The 21,361-nt window shown below is 55.2% G+C and overlaps 1 protein-coding gene, 1 long non-coding RNA gene and 2 other non-coding genes across 10 annotated transcripts; 1 reads left to right on the forward strand and 3 right to left on the reverse strand.

Moving 5' to 3' along the window:
- Window positions 1-1,694: 1,694 nt before the first annotated feature.
- Window positions 1,695-17,404, reverse strand: LOC142067235 (SUN domain-containing protein 5-like). Of its 7 annotated transcripts, XM_075115697.1 has the most exons (15): window positions 16,870-17,404; window positions 16,285-16,392; window positions 15,027-15,222; window positions 11,977-12,177; window positions 10,129-10,235; window positions 9,802-9,886; window positions 9,043-9,110; window positions 8,398-8,459; window positions 8,191-8,231; window positions 7,841-7,934; window positions 7,173-7,257; window positions 6,488-6,600; window positions 5,734-5,901; window positions 5,284-5,373; window positions 1,695-4,616 (listed from the first exon to the last, which is right to left on the reverse strand). In XM_075115697.1, exons 4-15 carry the CDS (start codon window positions 12,027-12,029, stop codon window positions 4,485-4,487), a joined length of 1,098 nt encoding a protein of 365 aa, XP_074971798.1. In that variant the 5' UTR covers window positions 12,030-12,177; window positions 15,027-15,222; window positions 16,285-16,392; window positions 16,870-17,404; the 3' UTR covers window positions 1,695-4,484. The 7 variants fall into 7 exon arrangements, 4 of the variants coding, with proteins under 4 accessions (XP_074971798.1, XP_074971800.1, XP_074971802.1 ...); XM_075115699.1 differs by lacking the exon at window positions 15,027-15,222; XM_075115701.1 differs by lacking the exon at window positions 15,027-15,222 and having other exon boundaries at window positions 16,970-17,073.
- LOC142067412 (small nucleolar RNA SNORD45) lies at window positions 14,001-14,085 on the reverse strand. Its single transcript, XR_012664025.1, has one exon. It is a non-coding gene; the product is annotated as a small nucleolar RNA SNORD45 (small nucleolar RNA).
- LOC142067438 (small nucleolar RNA SNORD45) lies at window positions 16,051-16,133 on the reverse strand. Its single transcript, XR_012664050.1, has one exon. It is a non-coding gene; the product is annotated as a small nucleolar RNA SNORD45 (small nucleolar RNA).
- Window positions 17,405-17,602: 198 nt separating the features above from the next.
- Window positions 17,603-19,021, forward strand: LOC142067239 (uncharacterized). The gene is made up of 2 exons (XR_012663937.1): window positions 17,603-18,113; window positions 18,649-19,021. It is a non-coding gene; the product is annotated as an uncharacterized LOC142067239 (long non-coding RNA).
- Window positions 19,022-21,361: the final 2,340 nt, after the last annotated feature.

The following is a 21,361-nucleotide window of genomic DNA, read 5'->3' on the forward strand; positions in this document are numbered from 1 at the left end:
CTTTCTAAAATCCTCCTCCGAGAGGAGTCTAGGTGCGGCTAGGTCCAGTCTTAGTCTCAGACGGTTTATTTTCTAAGGGTTGTAGAAGCAACCACTCATCAGAGTATTTGTTGTCAGTAACTAATCTGGCAGATGCCCGGCCTGCTCACGTTCAGTGAGAACCATCACGGCTAGATCAATGAATAGTGCGATTTATTAAAGCGACAGATACACAGGTTCTTTGGGTCACCGGTGATAAGATTGCTGGTTACAAGACGCACATAAATACCGAGGATATGAGTACACTGCTGGGCTACAAGTATGCTAAACAAATATGAAGCAACTCTACTATGAAGCAAAGCAACTCTAATACGTTAGAGATTTAAAGTGACTCTGTAGAGGTTTCCAATCTTACCCAAAGGCATCCCACCGCGGGGTAAGAGAAGCTCAGCCCATCGACTGGTCCCAGAAGTCAGAGTGGTACGCGATGGTATCTTCCCTGACACCCTCTTTCTCTTCACAAATTTCATACTATTCTTTATCTTTCAGGTGGAGCTTGAGTGACTCTAGTCATACATCCCTTTATTATGGCTGGCGTAAAATTTCCTCGCTTTGCTTTTAAAGATGTAGGCTAGAAAAATTCAAAGCGCGTGCCCAGTGAGGGGTGGCCGCACCTTAGAGGCGGGTAACTTTTGGGATGGAGGTGTGTTTTGGTATTAGAATGATATTATAGTGAGCAAAGTTCACCAAAAGGACAGCATTTAGTCAAAAGCATGACGGACCGTTGGCCCAGGGTCGCAAATGTGCAGCGTACCAGCTCCATGGTACCTGGAGTTCCCGTTTATCACAGAGCCCGGCCGCGATGCCCCCACACCGCTCCACCCTCCGGACAACTCCTCTCAGAGTCAGTACGCCAAGTTCTCCTGGCATTGCTGACATCTAAGGTTACCAGGGAACTTTCATGGAACGGCTTCCTCGCACGTCAGCTGCATTTCACCCTGAAAGCTTCTTCAGCGCTGTACCTTTTCTAAAAACATAAGCTCAGCGTCTAAGTCACCTCCAGCGATTATTCCACACACCACCAGTCTGGTCAAGGGGTCGAGCACATCCGTCACAATGGGTTAGGACCAGCCTTAGGTTGATTCTGTTGATGCAATTCAGAATTTTCCTATGATTTGAGGGTAGGTTTGCTATAGGGGCCATTTCTGGGTAATCGCAAGAAATGAGGCCACCCCAGGCTGCTCTAAATGAGGGTTTGGCTACACATGCATCGATTTTAGGGTACCATAGTTACCAAATCTTGAGCCGGTCACCAGCTCGGTGTTTGAGGTTAGGGATACTTCATGGATCAAAGGCTGTAGTTACCTCGTATGGATGTTGTAGTTTAACACCAGTAGGCTGCTACGTTGCTTGATCTCTCTGCCCTGGAGGGATGGGGAAGAGGCTTGGAAGAGTAAGAGTGAGAAAACTTGTGCGTTGAGATAAAGACAGCATAACAGGTAAGGCAAAAGCTGTGCTCACAGGCAAAGCAAAACAAGGAATTAATACACTACTTCCCCTTAGCCACTTCCAGGAAAGCAGGGCTCCCAAGGCCTGGCCCTGGGAGCCCCGAAGAGCTGGCCCAAGGCTTATTGCTCGCCCCACAACCCGCCCTGCAGTCTGCCCGGCTGCCATGGCGTGACCGAAATCGGGAATAAAACTCCGTAACACCAATGTAGTATGAAGAAGCGGGCATTCTTTATTACGGTGCCAGACGCACAGGGGATAATTCCTCCTAGTGTGCATACCGCAAGGCGTGATAGACAAAGCTTAGATTGCTCGGTTATATACATATGCATTAGCTTTCCTGGAACTAATTCTAACACTTGCTTCCTAATTACCCGTGCGTTTTAAGTCCCTCAGAAGCCCCTCAAGAGGTATCGGGTGGTCCCTAGTGCTTTGCTGAAGGGGTGTTTTTTCTGTCCTTTCCATGAACTCTGAGTCCTTCTTCCACATATGGTCGTGAGTTGGCCCATCAAGTAATCTTGTCACAGTGTGTGGCAAGGTGTGTCGGTTTCACCGGGTGTTGTGACTCTTATCTAGATGGAGATGTCCATAGTTCCTTCTGTCTTGGTTTCGACTGGCGCCAGCTGCTAGGTCGTTTGCATCCCCGTCATGCTCGCAGAGATTACGTCCTTGAGTGCATTCTTGCCTAGAGGCCCCTCACAATATCAACCTCTGATATTCAGTTCACAATAACCTTTGTGCCTGACTGCTCAGGTGCCGATTCAGATCGGTGGTGGCAAGAATGATCCTCCAGCCTTCCTGCCTGTGCATCCTGAGCGTGAACCCTCTCTGCTTCTTCCCCAGCCTCAGCCACAACAGCCTCTGCTCCTCATCTCTCAACAACATATTCAAGACCACCTGTATCTCCTTCCACTCTGGGTCATGATTCTCCACAACAGTTTCCAATACCTTCGCCACCTTTGCCGCATCTTCCCCATACATTAGAGCCATCTCCTTCCAAGCCCATCAGCCTGCTACTGAGAAGGGTACTTCAACCCGCACCCACCCTCCTGTCGGACCCACGGCCTGCCTTAAGGGTGCTTGTAGCACTGCCCCCCGTCTCCTAGTTCTTCCTGCTACAGCACTGAAATTCCAGCCCCCCTTCACTTTCTATTACTAGCGATAGAACGAGGGGAGATGGCTTCACGCTGCATCAGGGGAGGTTTAGATCGGATATTAGGAACTACTTCTTTACTGCAAGAGCGGTCAGGCATTGGAACAGGCTGCTCAGAGAGGTGGTGGAGTCACCATCCCTGGAGGTATTTAAAAGACGTGCAGATGTGGCCCTTCAGGGCATGGTTTAGGAGACATGGTGGTGTTGGGTCGGAGCTTGGACTTAATGATCCTAGAGGTCTTTTCCAACCTTAGTGATTCTGTGATTCAGCACCACCATTTACACCCCCATATCCACTTGTCCAACTTCCCTGTTTCCACACTGATCGTTACCTCCCTGTAGACTTCCCTGTCCCGGAGCCACTAATCATCCTACATCATCTTCCTCTTCCACCAGCTCCTTGTATTTTACACCTCCTTTTACCAGTACTACATGCAGAACAACATCATTTGGGTGGTTTGTCCCAACATTGTTCTAAGGCCAAAACATTTGCATCCTTAGTAATCGATCCGCGATCTTTTCCCCTTTTCCAACCGCTGCTCTGCAACGTGAAAAACAAACCCACGTATGGGATCTCATCCCATTTTCCTTCTCTTTTGCAAAACATCATCGACTGCACTATGGTATTATTGCATTATAATATATATTATTTTAATATAGTAGTATTATAGTATTATATTTCAAAGTACAGATCGGCGACCAATGATTACAATATTCAGTTAACTGCTTCCTTGTGAGGGGATCGAACCCACCCCCACCCCCCTTCCAATGCTTCAGTCAACGCCCTAGAGGTGACTTCTTTAAGACGTTGCCTTTAGACGATTCCCCACCCATATTAAATGTGACTTCCAAAACAACTATCTGATCCGAACATGCAAAAATAAATCCATATTCTGATAACCACGCCAAAATTCAGAGACCAGTCAAGACAAGTAGCCAAACTGGGGACTCAAACCCCATTCAGTGGGACTCTAACCCGCTTGGTCAACTTTGGGGACTCGAAGCCCTTTCCAAACCAGGCAGGGGACTCGGACCCCCCCAACAAGAAAACATCCTTGGCAAAGTTCTTCTTCTCTTAATAACTGACCAAAACAACTATTACAAGCACCGGTACTTAAAACCAAATTATAACTACAATTTCCAATTAAACAACCTTTCCCCTCCTGCGCGGGCAGCCCTTTGGCTGGTACGTGAGGCATTCACGCCAGCAAGCGCCTCATTCCTTGACCTCTCGCCGGGCCTCGAACCCAGCGGCGGGACTCGAACCCGGGGCCCTGGCTGGCGCTCCGGGCGCGCCCGTAGCAACGTGCTCGTCCGTCGGCACGCGGCCGCAGCGGGGCGGGGCCAGAGAAGGGGCGCTGCGGTGGTTGGCGGGGGGCCCTGCCTGTCCCCGCCTGGCGGGCGCCATTGGCTGAGAAGCCGGGAAGAGGGTGGGCGGGCGCCTGGGGGAGCTCCTGCAGAGCCCGCGCGGGCCGGCGGGCGGGGCCAGTCGCCCTCTTGTGAACTGAAGCCGGGCCCTTCGGCCTGGCCTGGGCTGGGGCCACTTGCGGAGCCCCCAGGGGCGGCGGGAGGAGCGCTGACAGGCTGGGCCTCCCCTCTCTAGATTCAGTCTTGGGAATGCTTCCTATCTTCCTCGTTTTTAAGAAAAAAATGGCATAGAAGTTGTAACATTTTCCACACGCTCCCGAATTCCCCTCCCGCAGTGTGGAACGTCTTGAGCACCCCACTTTGGAGACAAATCTTCTACAGTTCTACAGCCATCTCAATTGCCACATCTTTTAGATTTATTTGTTCTTCCTCCCCTTCTTCTTCTTTCTCATGTTTGACTTTTTTTTTCTCTCTGGTTTCACCTGGGGCTTTCCGGTTGCGCCATCTTCCCATGAACCTGCACTCGATAAATGCAGGTGTACGCTGGGTTTCCCCAGTTGCTCTTCACAAGAAGTTTGATAGACAGAAAGGCTCTGGGAAGCGGCGCGTTCTGTGAAGAAGAGTGGGAAAAGGAAACGGGGGTGTTAAGAGCGGCAGTGCAATCACCCCGTCTTTGCATGCCGGCCCGGCTGGGGCTCGGTCTCCCTTCCCTCTGCCCCTTCCCGCTGCTGCTTGCTCTGTGCTGACAGGGAGGCCGGGGAGGCGCTCCTGCGCGTGGGGCACCTGGTGTGCAACCCCGCCGAGCTCCCGCTGCCTGCTGTGCCTGCTCTCCCCCTTGCAGGCGTGAGAGCGCCGCGGGAGAAGGGGCGAGCTATGGTGGGAGGAGAGGACACTGTCCAGCCTGCCAGCAGGCCGCAGCATGGAGCGACGGTGCTGCCCGACGCCTCTCGCCACCAGGCCGCCCTGTTTCTCCACGGCACAAAGACGCTGCTTGCGTGGAGTGGGCGCACGTGCAGCTGCCTCTGCTGAAGGCACCGGGCGCAGCCAGGGATCTCTCGGGACTCGTGCTCCTACGGGCCTGACCCTGCCCTTGCTACCCTCTTGCTACCACCACTGCGTGCTACTCAGCCCTCCCAAGCCCGCAGGTCTCTCTCTCATGACGGTGGCCTGGGCCCCTCTGCCCAGGGAGAAAAGAAAGCATGCGTGCCCTTCCTCCATGGACTTGCAGGCAAACCTGCTGTGCTCCCTGGCATCTCGTCCCCGTGCGTGGAGCGTACCTTCAGAGGGAAGGTCTGAATAGCCTCTTTTGCCACGTTGTACGTGAACGTCCCAAGGAGAGTTTCCTCTTCTCCGTCCGCATCCACTCCCTCAGGGGCAAAGCACAAGGAGAGCCGCTCAGACTCATCCCGACAGAGAGGCAAGGTACGCGCTGGCTCAGCCCTGTTATCCACCCACCCTCTCCTGGGGCTCGAGCAGCAGCCTAGCACCGGGTATGGTGGAGCTCAGTCTCCGCTTTGAGATTTGGTCAAGAACCCAGAGGTGCTTGGCCAGAACAAACCTTAAGAGGGATGAAACCTCTCGAGCCCCTGAAGCGTCCCGCGAGGGCACTGCAGTGCTCGCGAGAGATCAGGACACAAACCCCAGAAGATGCACAAAAGCAAGCAGGGCCCTGTCCTGGCTTTGCCCCAGGGTCAGATGCCCGCCAGAAGCGCCCAGCAGAGACTTACAAAGACAACGACGTCTCTGGGGGCGCTGATGACGGTCCCAGATGGAGACACGTCTTTGGAGATGTGCTGCACAGTGACGGCAGTCAGATGGACTCGTGCTGGCAACCTGATGACCACCTGGCCCTGATGCCCTTGGAAAGGCCAGCAGTTTCCTGGGGAAACATCCGCCTGCAACCAGAACGCGACAGCAGTGAAGTGTGAGAGAGCACTGGGGCCAACACCACTGCCCATGTAGCTCGAAGCATAGGCGCCAGCATGTCTGTGGGGCCTATTTCAGCTTGAAAATGAGGTGCCTGTGAGGAACTGGACAGAAGTAGGAGGCCCCCTGCCCTGCCTGACAAAGGGGGTCTCAGTATTAGGGAGCAGAGGAGAAGAGTGGTTACGAAAGCATCCTAGTCAGGCCCGCGCAGAAACACGTCCCTGCCCAGCGGCTCTGCAGGGCACCCGCCACCTTCCGCCCACAAAAAGGCACAGTTAGGGGTGAGTGTGGAACCAGGGTCGCCAGGGAGGAAGGCTTTCACCCAGCTGTGGCAGAGGACTGTGGGCAAGATGCAGCAGTTCACCTCTGTTCACCTCCCCAGGGGAACCACGGATCTCTAGCAAGCCCAGCCCTGTGTGAGAGCTTTGGTGTCCGGAACCTGAGCAGCACGGTGGGCTTGACCAGTACCACTGGCCTGAGGGGAGAGCCCCTGAGGTCAGTCCCCAACTTCTCAGGAAGGAAGGACACCTTCCCTGAAGATTTCTGCTACGATACCTGCAAAATAGTCTCAGGAGGCTTGGCAGCGCGGAAGAACCATAAAACCCTGCAGCCCCAATTCTCTTGGCAGTCGTAGGTCTCGGAAGTTCTCTGCCTGTCAATGGTGGCACCTGTAAGGAAGGGAGAGCAGATGACTGCTAGAGGCCGCAGACTAGAAGGGAGCTGGTGCTCAGGCAGTATTTGTGACGCCGCCGTCCAGCTCCACGTCTGTCAGTCCTGTCCTCATCACCACGCTGGGGGCGGGGGGGTGCCCAGTTGCACAGAGCAATGACGGCAGCCCCATCTCTGGTGAGTGCTTCTCTCACAGCACCACGAGGAGAAGGTCTGAGGGCTCTGGGAGCCTGCAGGCGCCCACGAGCATGACAGCAGACCAAAGCTGAGGGCTTGGAGCATGAGCAGCAAAGGACGGCCCAGCCATTCCCTTTGCAAATGCAGCGGAGAGGAGCAGAGCCCCTCCATCAGCACAGGAAGACGTGCGGGGGCAGCGCCAGGGGCACCTGTGCGGAGACCAAGGGCTTGACTGGGAGGGAGTCTGAGCGACCCACTCTGCCACAGCCTTGCTCTTGGACCCCGTGAAGGATTTAAGCTGCCCCATTCTGGAGAGCGGCGCCTGGAGCACGGGCTCCTTTGGGGAGTGCTACAGGCAAGCGCAGGGCAAGGACTGGGCTGCTTGTGTCCATACCAGAGCTTTCCAGGGCCCAGTCAGACATCTCGACGTAGGCACCCAAAGCCTTCTTGGACGCTGCCTGGTTCACTTCCTGAGCTTCCTGGGAATGCCAGAAATCAACACAGAAAAGGACCACATCAGCAGGCAGTGCAGCATGGCTCCTAGCGCCCGCAGAGGCAAAGGGTCAGTGTCAGGAAGGCAAGGCAAGCCTTGTCCACAGAGCTGCAAGACTCTCTGCTGCTGGCGTGAGCCGTGAGGACTAGGAAGATTATCTGTGGCCATGGCCATGGCCATGACCCCAAGGTGTGCTGATGTGGGTCCCCACACCACCGTCCACACCCTCTGTGCTCTCCAAGTCAGGAGGGGGAGAGGCTCAGGCCCTGTAAGCCATGGCTGGCACTGTACGTGTGCCTGGGTGCCACCACCGCCTCAGGAGCCTGCTCAGAGGAGCTAGAGGCACCAGCGCACCTAGGAAAGGCTCTCAGGAGTCCTCTGCTGCCTGAAGTGGCCTTGTTACACTGGGGCTGGAGAGGGGCCTGTGCAGTGCAGAAGCTCACCCAGCAAGCTGCTGGGGCAAAGGCTGGGTTGCTGCAGTCAGCAGTCTGACCCCACCAAGAACCCTGAAGAAAATGTTCTCAGGGATTCTGCCCAGCCAAGCCTCCCTCCCCAAAATGCAGGATCACCTTCAAACTGCGGATCTGTGCCCTCAGCCGAGCCACCTCCTCCAGCAGAAAGCGTGTCTTTTGGGTTTCCTCCGCCACCAAAACGGGCAAGTTCCTGCACGACAGGAAAGCCGATCTGGTCAGAGAGCGGCCCATTGCCTCTGGGGAGCGTCTGAGCTCAGCAAGAGGAGAGAGAGACACGTGTGCTTTCCCTGCTTTGCCAGTGCTTCCCTTCTGCACCAGGCTGAGCAAAAGGCAAAGGCAGGAGGGAAGTACGGGAGCCCTGGCTGTTAGGAAAGTGAGTGCAGGTAGCACGAGGTCGGCTGACGCTTCTGCACAGAACCAGTTCCAGCTCAGGAAACCTCTCTTACCACAGCATCTTCAGGTTTGCCGACGACACACGTGTCAGCTCCTGGGAGGGAAAAATGCTCCGTTAGAGCATCTGCTACCAGAGTTGCCGCGGCTTCCCAGGAGAGGCTTCCCTAGGAAGGCACAAACTGCCGCTTCTTTGGGTCAGCCTGCGTGGCAGCAGCACAGCCTGTGATTCCTCCAGCCACTGCCAGCAACGAGTCACTGACCTCTATCAGTCCCTTTGCCTGCGTTGTCCACACCGGCAGCGAGGTCGCGCAGTAAGCACCAGCTGCAATTCCCATCACCGAGAGACGGTTATTTTAGCGGAGTTGCTAGCCATCCCCCTGCAGCTGCGTTGTCGCCTGCCTGGTGCCCTGGGGCTGGGCAGCAGGTGAGCTGAGGAGGTGGGGAACGTGGGGTGCAGAGAGAGGACGCGCCTCTGACCGGGAGCCATCAGCCCAGGCTTGAGGGGACTGCGTAGCCGTGGCCTTCAGGTGTGCTCGGTGCCCCAGAGCTACTCCCCATTTCCCCTCACTGCTTCGGTGAGCACCGAGGCTGGGCTGCATGGGCTAGGAGAGGTACCTCTCCATGGGCCCCCCTGCACGGCCCCTCCCGTCTGGGAATCCCCAGCTCAGGCTTGGAAAGAGCTACGCCCTTCTCTCGCAGACTTGCAGACTAAGCAAGCCATTTGGCCCAGTGGCCAGAGCAGCAGCACGGCTGGGAGGCTACCAGTCTTACCGGTAGTCCAAACGCCAGTGCCAGTCAAGGACCTCCTCAGGACGCACCCGCACCACGGGCGTTTCACACATACTGGCCCAAAAGGAAAGCTGGCATCCAGCACAGCCAGGCTGTGTTTGCTCATGAAAACTCACCCAGAGCCACTGGGAGCCACAGGAAGAAGACTTTCAGGAACCTCTTGCTCTGCGGGCCCATCTTTTGCCTAGAAGAGAGTCCTTTGGGTGTCAGTACTGCAAGTCTTGGGCAAACCCCCTCACCCGTGGATTTCCCTCCTCAGGCCCTAAAGCCATTGCTTTGCACGCCTTTCCACACCATTCAACGCTGCCGGCAGATCTTCCCCAAACGAAGGGCTCCAGGAGCACCTTCCGAAAGGGAATGAAAATCATGCAGGGAAGTAGAGGGGTTGAGCAAATGAGGACTGCTTTTCAGTAGTTCTTCTGGTGTGGACCTTGCTCTCTCTTGGCTGAGAGAGCAGGCCTGTTCTCACTTGCAGTCACACAGATTGCTCTTAGGGGTGTTTCTCCGCACAGCTGGGAAGCGCAGGGGCCTTGTCTGGCTTTCCTTCCAGACCTGTGTGGTCTCTTGCCAGAGCTGGGGAAGACCCTTGCCCTGCGGAGGCTTGGCTGTGCTCCTGAGCTTCTGGCTACACGGCGGTTTGTCCTACTACATCTCCGGGAGGGTTCTGGGGCTCCGGCAAACGCCTGGGAGTGGGGCTGCCAAGGGGCTTTGCTCTTGGCTCTCCCCGAGAACGGGCACCGCACAAACTTTGGCGCACGAGCGGGAGCCCCGGGCTGCTGGGTGGGGAACACCCTCTGCTCTCCCCCTTGCTTGGGGGAAGGGACATCCCCCTTCTCCCCCCGCCCCCCACCACAGCAGAAACAGGTAGTACGTACCTGGCAAAGATGCGTGTGCTCAGCAGATGTCTCCACAGGGAGACAAGGGCACCTGCCGGATGCCAAGCCAGGCTGAGGACCGCCCCTGGGCAAAAAAGCCAGAGAAAAGTTAGGCCTGTCTCTTGAGGTCTCTTCTCTAGGATGCCCAGCCACACGTGTTTGAGCTCCCTGCGGGAAGGCGGGCACCCAGTCCTACGCACTCCCTCCCTCCCTGGGGCAGCCTGCACTTCTCCTGCCTCTCGTGACATTTGGCCAGAGCTCTGGCACAGCGCAGCTCTCCAAGTTCACCCCAGGGGACTTCACAGCAAGCAGCAGTGCTGAGCTTACTTGCAATTCCTGTGGCCTTGTTGCGCCACTTGGCAGGCCCTTGCGTGGCAGAGCAGGGAGCCGAGGTGGAAGGGACCGTCACCAGCTCCACCTCCACGCACGGGTTCCTGTGGGAGGAAAAAGACAAATGCTGGTTGCCCACCATCGCCACGCCACGGGAGCCGAGGCGGGCAGGAGCAGCCTGAGCAGAGGCCCTTGTCAGAGGACGGGCTGCCCCAGCCCACCCGGCAGGACAGCCCTATTCTGAGCCCGTCACTCCCTGCTCCCTGGCACCAACTGCCCCTTCGCAGACAGCTCTCGGTGGCCGTCTGGGGAGAGGGCACAGGCTGCTGTCCCCCACCGTGGGCCGTCCCCCACCATGGGCCACACCCCTCCTCCCTGGTCACTGGCGTTCTCCCGACCCCTCTCCTCCCCGCACAGCTGCCCCACCACAGCCAGGCAGGACCCCGCCTCAGCATCCCAAGGGGGGGGCAGTGTCAGGTCCCAGGGGCTGGCCTGATGTGCAGCAAAATCTCCCTGCAAATCAGGGTGGGCTCTGACCCCTGCAGCACAAGGCTACCCCCTCCCCAAAGGCCCCTGCTGCACACTGGCTTCTGACGCCACTGACTACATTGGGCCACGGCCCTGCTACTCCGCCCGAACCTGACGCCCCAGGCAGGAGCAGCCCACTTCGTACCCGCTGGCCTGGCAGCAGCTCGGCCCCGCTGCCTCCCCTGCCAGCTCTTGTCTGGCATTAATCCCAACGGAGCCTTTGGAGGCCCCTTGGTGTCTTCCCTGGGGGGCCTTTCTCCTCGCCATCTCTGGGCCAAGGCAGGCTCCCCGCTCAGCTCTTCCCCCTCAGCCCCAGCAAGCGTGGCCTGCCCAGGCAAAACCAGCTCCAGTAGCAGCCACGTGCCTGCCGCCTCTCAGCAGGAGCGCACCTGCCCGGGCAACAGCCACACGCATCTGTGGGCTCCTGCCCCACGCGCCACAGGGCTGTGCGGGTGGCCAGCTCTGAGCTCACAGTGGTGGCTCTGACGTCACACTGGGGCTCCCCAGGGCTGAGCCGGGAGGGGCAGAGCGGCTGCTGCCGTCCCAGGCGCTGGGAGCCCGTGCCTGTGGGCGCGCTGAACCCTGCCACGCTCCCGTGCCAGGCGGCTGCCTGGCCTGGCCTGCCGGGCAGGGTTCCATCTCTCCTGGGCACCCCCGGGAAACCAGAAAGGGTGCTGGAAAGGGGGCTTTGCTCTTGCCCCACGAGACAGCCGCTTCCAGCAGCGGTTCTCCTCTCGGAACCCTTTTGCGGGCCAAGAAGAAAAAGGGCCAGTAGACCGGAATGTGCTGTCAGGCGCCCAGCGGTACATCTGGTTAGCAAGGACTGTTTGTTTTCTTGCCCCTGCTGGTTCTGCCTCCGCTTCCCTCATTTGAAATGGCAGTGTGAGCGTCCTCCTTCCTTGTCTTGCAGTGGCCTGGAGGGCCCAGGAGCAGAGGGGCACAGGCTGCGCTGAGGGCTCTGGGCAGCACGGCCCGTACCAGGCTCCCAGCCTGGCAGCACGGGGTCACAGGCTGTATGGAGCACGGCCCCGCCAAGTCCCACCTCACTGCCCGCTGGGAGCCCCACGCCGGTGCAGGGCCAAGCCGTGCTGGGGCAGTGCGGGGCTCCAGCTACACAGCCATGCCAGCCGCTTTAGCAGGGGAGCACAAGGCACCCACTTCCCCCTGGGCAGCCCCAGGCTTGCCTGGGCCCATGGACCCGCCAGCGCAGCGGGCCGTCCAGGCAGCAGAGCTGCCAGTGCCGTTGATCACAGGAGGGCCCTGGCAGCAAAGGGTGCCTGAGGGGCTTGCGGCAGGCTGGGCAGCTCTCACACTCACGGGTCAGGGCGGCATTGGGCGTGATCCTCTGGGTAGGGACGGGCTTCCCTCATCCAGCTCTGGAAGGGGGCTCCTGTGGGAGCGGTTCCTGTCCCTGGAATGCTCCAGATGGGCTTTCCGAGTCAACAGAGAACGTGGCTGACTGGGACATCCTTGATGGAGAAGGCGCTATACCCCAGGATGCCATGTCCATGACAGCAACTGCAGGACGGAGAAACAAAGGGTTGCAAAAGGCAGCGCCTGTGGGAGCGAAGAGCCTAGCCTTAGCATTAGATGGTGGAGCCCACGATGGCAGCACCCCAAGGGCTGCGGAACCAGACAGCCTTTCTGGGAAGCCCAGAGGCGGTGGTCCGTCAGAAGGGAACACGGGTCAGGGAGCTCAAATTGGCAAGGGCAGAACAGAATAACGAGGGGCGAAACGCTCAAAACTTCCCCGTCGACAGTAACCAATGTGACACAGAAGGACCCCCAACAGAGAGCAGCGAGATCTAGAACGGGGACGCGCACGGGCTGAGGAACGGGGTTTCCGACAGGCCAGTCACACAGGCTCTCGACACCCGTTCGACAGAAACTTGGCAACAGCCTGGGTGCCGGGAAGGTGCTAGGCCAAATTGTTCCCTCCGCTCCTGCGGCCCCACTACCGGGACAGTGAGGGAGGAGCTCCGAAGCCTGGGAGCCCCGAAGAGCTGGCCCAAGGCTTGTTGCTCGACCCGCAACCCGGGCCTGCCATCTGCCCGGCTGCCGCAGTGTCACCGAAATCAGGAACAAAACTCCGTAACATCAATGTAGTGATATCCTGAAGAAAATGGTCGTTTTGGAATTCTCCGCTGAGCCACAAGAACGAACTACGTGAGCTTGGCAAAACAGAATTTGATGGCCAGAGTCGGGAACTGAGAGATAGAGAAGCACTTGTTTTACCACTATTTCCTTGAGGAGAGCTAAGAGACTGATCAAAGCAAACATCCCACCTCAGAAGCCGCAGAGAACTGGGCAATAAAGTGTATAGTTAAGGAGAAGAACTGGTTCTTCCCCCAGAGGGTGGTGGAGCCCCGGAACAGGCTCCCCAGGGAGGCCGCCACGGCACCAAGCCTGGCGATATTCAAGCAGCACTTGAACAACGCCCTCAGAGGCACGGTGTGAATTTGGGCTTGTCCTGTGCAGGGATGGGAGCTGGACTTGACGGTCCTTGTGGGTCTCTTCCAGCTCAGGACATTCTACGAATAGACGCAAACTGCACAGTGAGGAAAAATCGAGGTCTGAGTAGCGAATACAAAGATTTCTGAGGTAGCACTGACGTGAGCCAGTTCGCTCCTGGGACACAATGTCTTATGAACACAACAGTGCTGGTCTTGGGCCCCAGCTGGCTTTATGTTTTTTCTCCTAGCTCATGTCACCTGTAAAAACAGTAGTTGAGAATTTATTATACAGAGCATAATAGAAGAAACAGCTGAAATGAAGGAATATTCTCGGGCCAACCCTGAAAAACGCTAACAACTTTAACTTTCCGTCCCTACAGTCAGCTGGAATCTTACAGTCGCCAGCTAAAATTCAAGTCTTACAAAAATGCAAAATGGAACCTACAAGCCCAACACACAAATATATTATCTACCTTTTTTTTCCCCCCTCAAAAAACAAGTCTGAACACGTGACTGTTGACTGTGATCAAAGGAAGATGTGACATGACCCTTCAAACATTCTGGATGCGTAGGTGGGACTAAACCGTGTTTGTGAATTAAGAATATGCATGCTCATTAAGACAGGCGGGTTACATTTACCACCAAACCTCTACATCAGCATTTGCCAACACTGTTCAGCTTTGAGTACCCAGAGCTGCGATCAGTTAACGTGAGAGCACCTCCTAGTAACATCCAAGTATTAAACTAACAACTATACCTCCCTAGCGCGTAAACGGAAGGAAGCTCAAATCGCGCCCCCTTCTCCTTACGCTGCCTTAGAACGTGACAGGCATTTGATTCCAGGTTGAAAAAGCGCCACGGTCACAGTCTAAGGAAACTGGAGTTTCCCAGGTCTCAGAGTAATTCTAGAGCTAAAGTGGTGACAGACATCACCTTTACATCAGATAATACATGCCAACACTCATCACTGACCCGAGAAGGCCACCTCCTCCTGTCCTGCCCAAGGGTTTGAAATCCAACACACTTTCTTCCCAAAATGGGACGCTACAAATAAATAAGATAACACCGTTAAGGCATTACTTGAGATGGGACTAGAAACACATTACGCGAGCAACCAAGCACTTGTCTGGAAGCACTGGAGCCTTTCGGGTACTGTTTTTCACCACAGTTTACTCGAGAAGAAATATAACAGGCAGAACAGATGCTGAGAAATTTCAGCTACCCTGGAGATAGCTGTGGTGAACAATAAGATTGAGACTAAGTGCTGCTTCTCAGCGGGAAAGTACCCACCAAATAAATACAGTGCTCAGACTGGTATAATTTGTGAGTGATACGGAGGCAAAAAAAAAAAAAGCAGACGTGAGGAACATAAGACCCGACTACAACCTTTCTTTTGTGTAGTACTGAAGTGTAAACACACTACACACAAAAACTATAGGTATTACGTGAACGTACAGGTCATGTCGTCATTACACAATTACTTTAATACTCACTAATATTATTTCTGTCCGTACCAGTACCTATAAAATCCAAACCTTTACTCATCCTCTGGCCGTACGCATCTTTCACCTCAACATACACCAAGAAGCATTCGTAAACTCCAAACGTGACTACCTACAAATTCCAGTAAAGCCTGCAGCTAGGACATATTTAGAGAAGACTGTGCAAAATTCGTGAAGAATACAGACAACATCACCAGTCAAGCAACTGAAAAAGCACGACGTTCCCAAATTCGACAACTTCTTGAGAAGAGGAACCGTAAACCTTTGCCCGTTGCATTATGTTTTTTTTCCTCGGTAACACACCAAAATAGTTTTTGCCGTTGGTATCCAACAGCACCTGGTTCCTAAGCCCGCAATCATCACAATCACTGACTCAAAGGCGCTGTCTCAACAACTACCCTGTTACCTTTACCTGGACGTGCTGAGGGTCGACAGAAGACGAGGATCAGGACCTGCGCCGGCACTTATTCCACCACATTCGCGCTGTCAGGGTTTGAGGAATGCCAGAACTTCGTCCATCTCCATTCGGTGCAGCCATCCCACGAGATCCACTGCTGTCTGCCCCAGGAAACACTGCCTGCCCTCAAAGACTCCAACAGACTGCGTCCCTAAGCGGGGCATTATTTTAGTCCTTCATCAGATAAGCGCAGCATCAAACCAGAGCAAGGAAAATGCCTTAGTTAACCCTTACAAAGCCTGCAGGGCATCACATGCTTCCCAACCCATCAACCACTCGGGATGTGCGAACCACGCACGGACACGACCTGCAGTACACACGCCTACGCTACTACACTTCCCTCCTCCCCTCTATTTTCTGCTCTAGAAGTACCAAGCTCAATGCCAAGGTAAACATGTGCAAGTAGTAAGGCACCAATTCACTCTAGATCAGCGGCTATTACCTTAGCGCCCAGACAAACGCTCAAATCCCCACGAGTCTCAAAAGTAACAACTCTAACATTTAACGAAACTTACCGGCAAGGGCCAAAGCTGCCACCACCAGCAGCTGCACTAGGAAGGCAATTCTCATACGCGCGTATATCTATCTCCCCTTCTTCTATTGTTTACCTCTGCTACCCGTAAGCATTACTTTCTCGATGCAGCACTTTAAGCCACGTCTTTTCTGCACGGCAACAACAATCGTAAGCAATAGTGCCTCCAGCTGCCTTGCGGGCACTAAACACGACTGCCAGCTTTTCCCCCCTCCAGACATAAGCAGTTATTGACGCTTTCTGCCTCCTGGAACTGCAATGCAATTACTGGGGGCTACGTCTGGTAACCTCTGCCTCCGCCTGATGCTGCTAGTTGCCATGTTCATCAACCCAAAGAACAACAGGGCAGTGCTGCGCCCACATTCAGGACAGTGGCCTTCAAGGGAGACACGTGGAAATACAGCTGCAGCCTCCTTGCAGACAGAGAAGCAACAAGTACTTTGTTCCCGGGTCTCAGAGTAATTCTAGAGCTAAACTGACCGTCTTCAGGTTTATACTCAGATAATACATGCCAAGACCCACCACGGACCATGGGGAACTAACCTTTGTACGTCACGGGGGATGGCAGGGCAAGAGAGGAGCAGCTGGGGAGCTCGCACCCACACCCTAACACTCACCATGGGAATAAGGGTTGTCACACCTAAAAAAAGCACAGCTGTGCTGAAGTTAGCTCATACTCACACAACTGCCTTTCAGTGTCCCACACAAAGCTGCAGAGGCCAAGCGTTTCTCCAGAAGTAACGTGCTCAGGGCATCAGGTTTTCTTAGTGCGCCCTTTCATGGCATGACCTTTAAAAAGCACCAATAAAACATAAGTTCAGGTTCAAAAGGAGCTTTAAGATCATCAAGTCCAACCGTTAACCGAGCACTGCCAAGGCCACCACTTAAACCACGTCCCCAAGCACCGCATCTACAGGTCTTTTAAATACCCCAGGGATGGCGACTCCCCCACCTCTCTGGGCAGCCTCTTCCAATGCCTGACCGCTCTTGCGGTAAAGACGTTTCTCCTATTATCCAATCGAAACCTCCCCTGGCACAACTTGAGGCCATTTCCTCTCGTCCTATTGCTTGTAACCTGGGAAAGAGGGCTACCCCCCCCTCACTACAGCCCCCTTTTGGGCAGCTGCACAGAGCGATAAGGTCTCTCTTCCTCAGCCTCCTCTTCTCCAGGCTAAGCCCCCCCAGCTCCCTCAGCCACTCCCCAGCACGCTTGCTCTCCAGACCCTTCCCCAGCTCCGTTGCCCTTCTCTGGACACGCTCCAGCACCTCAAGCGCCTTCTCCGCCGGGCACGTTCCAGCCGCTCTGCCCCAAGCCTGGAGCCTTGCCTGGGGTTGGTGTGACCCAAGGGCAGGACCGGGCACTTGCCCTTGTTAAACCTCGTCCAGTTGGCCTCGGCCCGTCGATCCAGCCTGTCCAGGTCCCTCTGCAGAGCCTTCCTGCCCTCGAGCAGATGCCAGCCGGGTGGGTCAGGGCCAGCTCGGAGGGTTTCCAGCCCGGGAGCATTTCGGGCAACGCCGCAGCAGCACGTGCCTGCTCGGAGACGGATCTTCCTCCGCCTGCCCGGACCGCGGGCACGTTCCCGCCCTCCTTCCCGGCCTGCCCGAGCCCTCCCGACGGAGCGAAGGAAAACCCCCGATGAGCCCGAGGCGAACCCCAGCTCGCCGCTGACCAGGGGTCCCCCGGCGCCCGGCCCGACCCAGGCGGGCTCGGCCGCACTGCCCGACCCGGGCCCACCGCAGCGCAGCGCAGCGCAGCGCAGGGCGCGGAGCGGCCGAGCCGGAGCCCCCGCGCCGGAGACCCCGCGCCGCCCCAGGGCTCCGGCGCCGCCGCTCCGGCCGGGCCGGGCCGGGCCCCTCCCCGCCGCGCCGCGCCGCGCCGCGCGCAGCACCGACCTCGGCCGCCGCCCGCGCCGGAAGGGCGGAGCGCCCGGCAGGGCCCCGCTAGGGCTGCCGGTGGCGTTCGCCTGACCCGCGCCGGCGCGCTCGGGCGGGACCCGGCGGGCGGGACTCGGCGGCCCGCTGCGCGGAAGGACCCCGCCCGGAAGCGGGCGCGCCGCAGCGGGCGCCGCGGCTCTGGGGAGGGGCTCAGCCCAGGGAAGGGGGGCGACGGCGCTGCCCTCGGAAATGAGCCCTTTCCTTCCTAAGTAACGCTCTTGCTTCGACTGCGCCGTTAGCGGTATCCTGAAGAAGACGGAATTTGGGGAATTTTCCGTAAGCCCTAAGAGTGAACTCCGTGAGCCCGGCACACAGACTTTGGCGGCCGGAGTCGGGAACTGAGAGACAGGGAAGCCCTTGTTCTACGACTCTAGCCTTGAGGAGAGCTGAGACACTGATGGAAGCAAACGTCCCGGCGCAGAAGCCGCTGAGAACGGGGCGATAAAGTGTATAGTCAAGGAGAACAACTGATTGGGATGCTGACAAGAACTAAAGCAAAGTGCCCTGTACGGGAGCTACCCTCGATATAGCAGTAAAAATCAGGCCCATACGCCGGCAACCGCCCCCTGTCTCTAGTAAGCAAGCCCCTTACTCCCTGAGCACGCGCGGTGAATTAAAAGCGAGCTGTACCTTTACATCGAGGCGAGAAAGCAATGAACCAATTATTAGTTGAGGCGTGTGAATATTAGCTGTGACTGACACATTTAACTGTACAAATGCCTTGCAGTTCCTCGGGGTGGGGTGCAGCTTTGTGGGTTACCACCTAGCACCCATCTTTGCACAAAAATTCATCAAATAAAACGACTCCGCCCTGTGTGGAGTTTGGTGTTCTGCACGCCAGGCGGACGAACCCGCCTTTCGGGGTAACGTTAGTTACCAACGCTGGGCTCTGGCAGATGCCATCCGTGCCGGGCGGGAATGCCTTTCTGAGACTCTGAATGAACAAATATGCGTAACGCTGGCTGGCACCGAGCAATGGAAAACAATGCTCTTTTCTGGGCCTGGATTTTGGGTCTGGGGAAGGGGTTGGGGGCATGTTGGGGAGCTTTGGTGTCTTTTTCAATACAGCAAATACTTGTCCAGCATGTCACAGTATTAATCTTCCCGCAGGTAAATAAGACGGCGGTTTACAGCCACGAAGCACTCTCTGAGCCATGTAGACGTCACACCTGGTGACAGGATTTGTACCGTCCAGCACTATATTCGGAGGGTGGGTGACGGGGTCTGTAGTGAAGCAGGGGCGTTTTGGTGTGTAGCTGTACATAATTTCACAGAGGGTTCAGTTGGGAAGGGACTTCTGGAGGTCACCCAGTGCATGCCCCCTGCTCAAGCAGGGCCACCCAGAGCCCACGTCCCAGGCCCATGTCCAGTTGGGTTTTGACTGTCTCCAAGGATGGAGACTCCACAACCTCTCTGGGCAGCCTGTGCCAGTGTTTGACCCACCCTCAGAGTAAAGAATAAAAAACCCAAAACAAACCAGAAAGTATGTTTTCTTGTGTTCGGGTGGGATTTCGTGTGTTTTCATTTGTGCCCATTGCCTCTTGGCCTGTCGGTGGGCACCACTGCAGAGTGCGTGGCTCCCTCTGCTTCCATACCAGGAGTTCCTGTTCATGCACGTTGATGAGATCCCCCTGAGCCTTCAACAGGCTGAACAGTCCCCGCTCTCTCAGCCTCACGCTCCAGACCCTTCATCATCGCCGTGGCCCACCCTTGGACCGTCTCCAGTATGTCCGTGTCCTGGACACGGGGATCACAGTACTGGACGCTGCGCTCCAGGCGCAGCCTCACCAGCGCTGAGCGACTTCCCCAAGAAGTCCGGGAAAGCGCACCCTGCCAGCACTGAAAGAAGGGCCTGTCCAAGTTAAAAAACAAAATCTCACAAAAATCCCTCCTTCTCAGCTGTTCTTGCCGCAAATCTGGTTAAGTGTGTATACGCTGATGGGTTTAAATGTACTGGATTTGAAATAAACAGGATGCTTTAAGTCATTCTTAAGGAAAGGCTACACAGTTTCACTTGAATCATCCTCACTGAACCGTCACTTGCTTAGGAAGCGTGGCCGTGAAAGAGGCCACGCGCTTGGGGCCGACATTCTGTTACTGCTGGGTAGTATCTAAATCCTTAAGACCGACGCGGGCGCAGGCAACCGCAGCGCAGGCCTTGGCGTTGCTGCGCTGGAAGGGCTGTTCAGCTGCCGGGGGCTGTAGCACAGCGAGAACCGCAGTACAGCTGTAACGTACGACAGACACTGCACAACTTACCTGAGATAAAATTTAAATGATGCGGCGAGCAAAGTGAAGAAAAGCAACTGCACCTCGCTGCTTATAAACAGCTTTTTACCAGAACGCAGCAGTGCCCGTCAGAAATAGCATTTTGCTCAGCTAATTTTACCGCAAAAAAACCTTGTGTTGTGAGGTTCTCGTTTCTTGCCCCTGATTGTATTTGGGCTTTTGGGGTAATACCCAAGTTCAGAACAGCGTCTTTATAGAGGAAGATAAGGCAGCTTCCTACAGGTTCTTTCACATGGGGTCAGTTAAAACGGAAACATGTATAGAACGGAATGATCACGTTTCTTTCCTCTCACTATAATAAAATCACGTACCTGTATTTCTCAGGAGCTGTACTTTACATTCATCCGTAAAGAAGCAGCCTTCCCTAAGGTGCAAGAAGACAAGTATCTGCGTCATCAATGCTACAGGTTTCTTTGAGGCGCAGAGATAAACGCCCCGAATGAAAATTTCTGTCTGCTGGACCCAGGTGATTAAGACGGTTAAGCCACAGAGAAGAAGCCCTGTTATGCTGAGCCATGTGAGAACACAAACTACTTTCTGTCCGTACTGACTCATGGGCGTGTGCAAAATATCGGTGATCTGCAAGTAGTAATCCAGGCACCTTCGGCGAGAAAGAACACCTATCCGTGTTGTAATCTAGGAGAATGTTTCTGAAAGGTCTAGAAGCCAGTATCTAGTGGCTTTCAATTTTTTAAAAAGATGCAGGTTTCTCAAGGCCACACAACCACAGCGTTAGCATATTTGTTTTAGCAAGCGGTGGCCCTGTAGGTCACCGTGTGCTGTGACAAGGTGGTCCTGAGGAGACAGAATTGCTTTTTTAAATTTCCCTGAGATTTGTTTATTTGATATCCACCCAAACCCCAGTGTTAGAACAGTGGGACAAATCTGTATCGTCATAAACAATACAGAAACACCTAAAATCCAATTCCTTGTTGCATGCTGAATGCCTTCGCAGACAAAAAAAAAAAAAAAAAAGGAAAAAAAAAGTCTGACTTATGTTCCCTTTTTCGATCACATCAATTTTACAGGGAAGGTGTTTGCCTCTTCTCCCACCAAAAGCCAAAGATTTGAGCGAAAGGGAGTGAGTGGGGAAAGAGCACAACCAACCTCTTTGGAATTCAGAAATGTTTAGAAAACACCAAGTTTGTCAGTGAGAAGGGATGAAGTAAGAGAATGGCCGGGGAGTGCAGAAGTAGTGTTCTATCGTGTATGGAATAAAAACATTTGGAAGGAAAATGGTTTTCTCCACGTCTTTGTAACTGTGTTGAGAAGCGCACAAAAATCCTCTTCCGTGAGAGCACAGGGCGCCACAGCAGCCCCATGCGTGCTTGATACATTTCATTAAGCCTTCTGTTTGCCAACATCCTCACGAGATATGATCATCCTTTGAGTCTGAGCAGGCCCCTTGTAAATCCAAACAGAAGAATTGCAAGAATGTTCGCTGATCATTTTTTACAATATTTTAACCAGATCTTTCTACACTTGCTGTCGTGGTTTAGCCGGCAACTCAGCCCCACGCAGTCGCTCGCTCACT

The sequence above is a fragment of the Phalacrocorax aristotelis genome, chromosome 21, assembly GCF_949628215.1.
Source record: "Phalacrocorax aristotelis chromosome 21, bGulAri2.1, whole genome shotgun sequence".
NCBI lineage: Eukaryota > Metazoa > Chordata > Aves > Suliformes > Phalacrocoracidae > Phalacrocorax > Phalacrocorax aristotelis.

What these genes read in the sequence shown, in the direction of transcription:
- LOC142067235 (XM_075115699.1), bottom strand. Translation starts at nt 12,029, where the DNA reads ATGAGGGAAGCCCGTCCCTACCCAGAGGATCACGCCCAATGCCGCCCT. An exon ending in CAAGGCCACAGGAATTGCAA is followed by an intron (nt 9,887 to 10,128) that starts GTAAGCTCAGCA and finishes TTTTTTGCCCAG; the next exon opens with GGGCGGTCCTCAGCCTGGCT. An exon ending in AGCACACGCATCTTTGCCAG is followed by an intron (nt 9,111 to 9,801) that starts GTACGTACTACC and finishes ACTCTCTTCTAG; the next exon opens with GCAAAAGATGGGCCCGCAGA.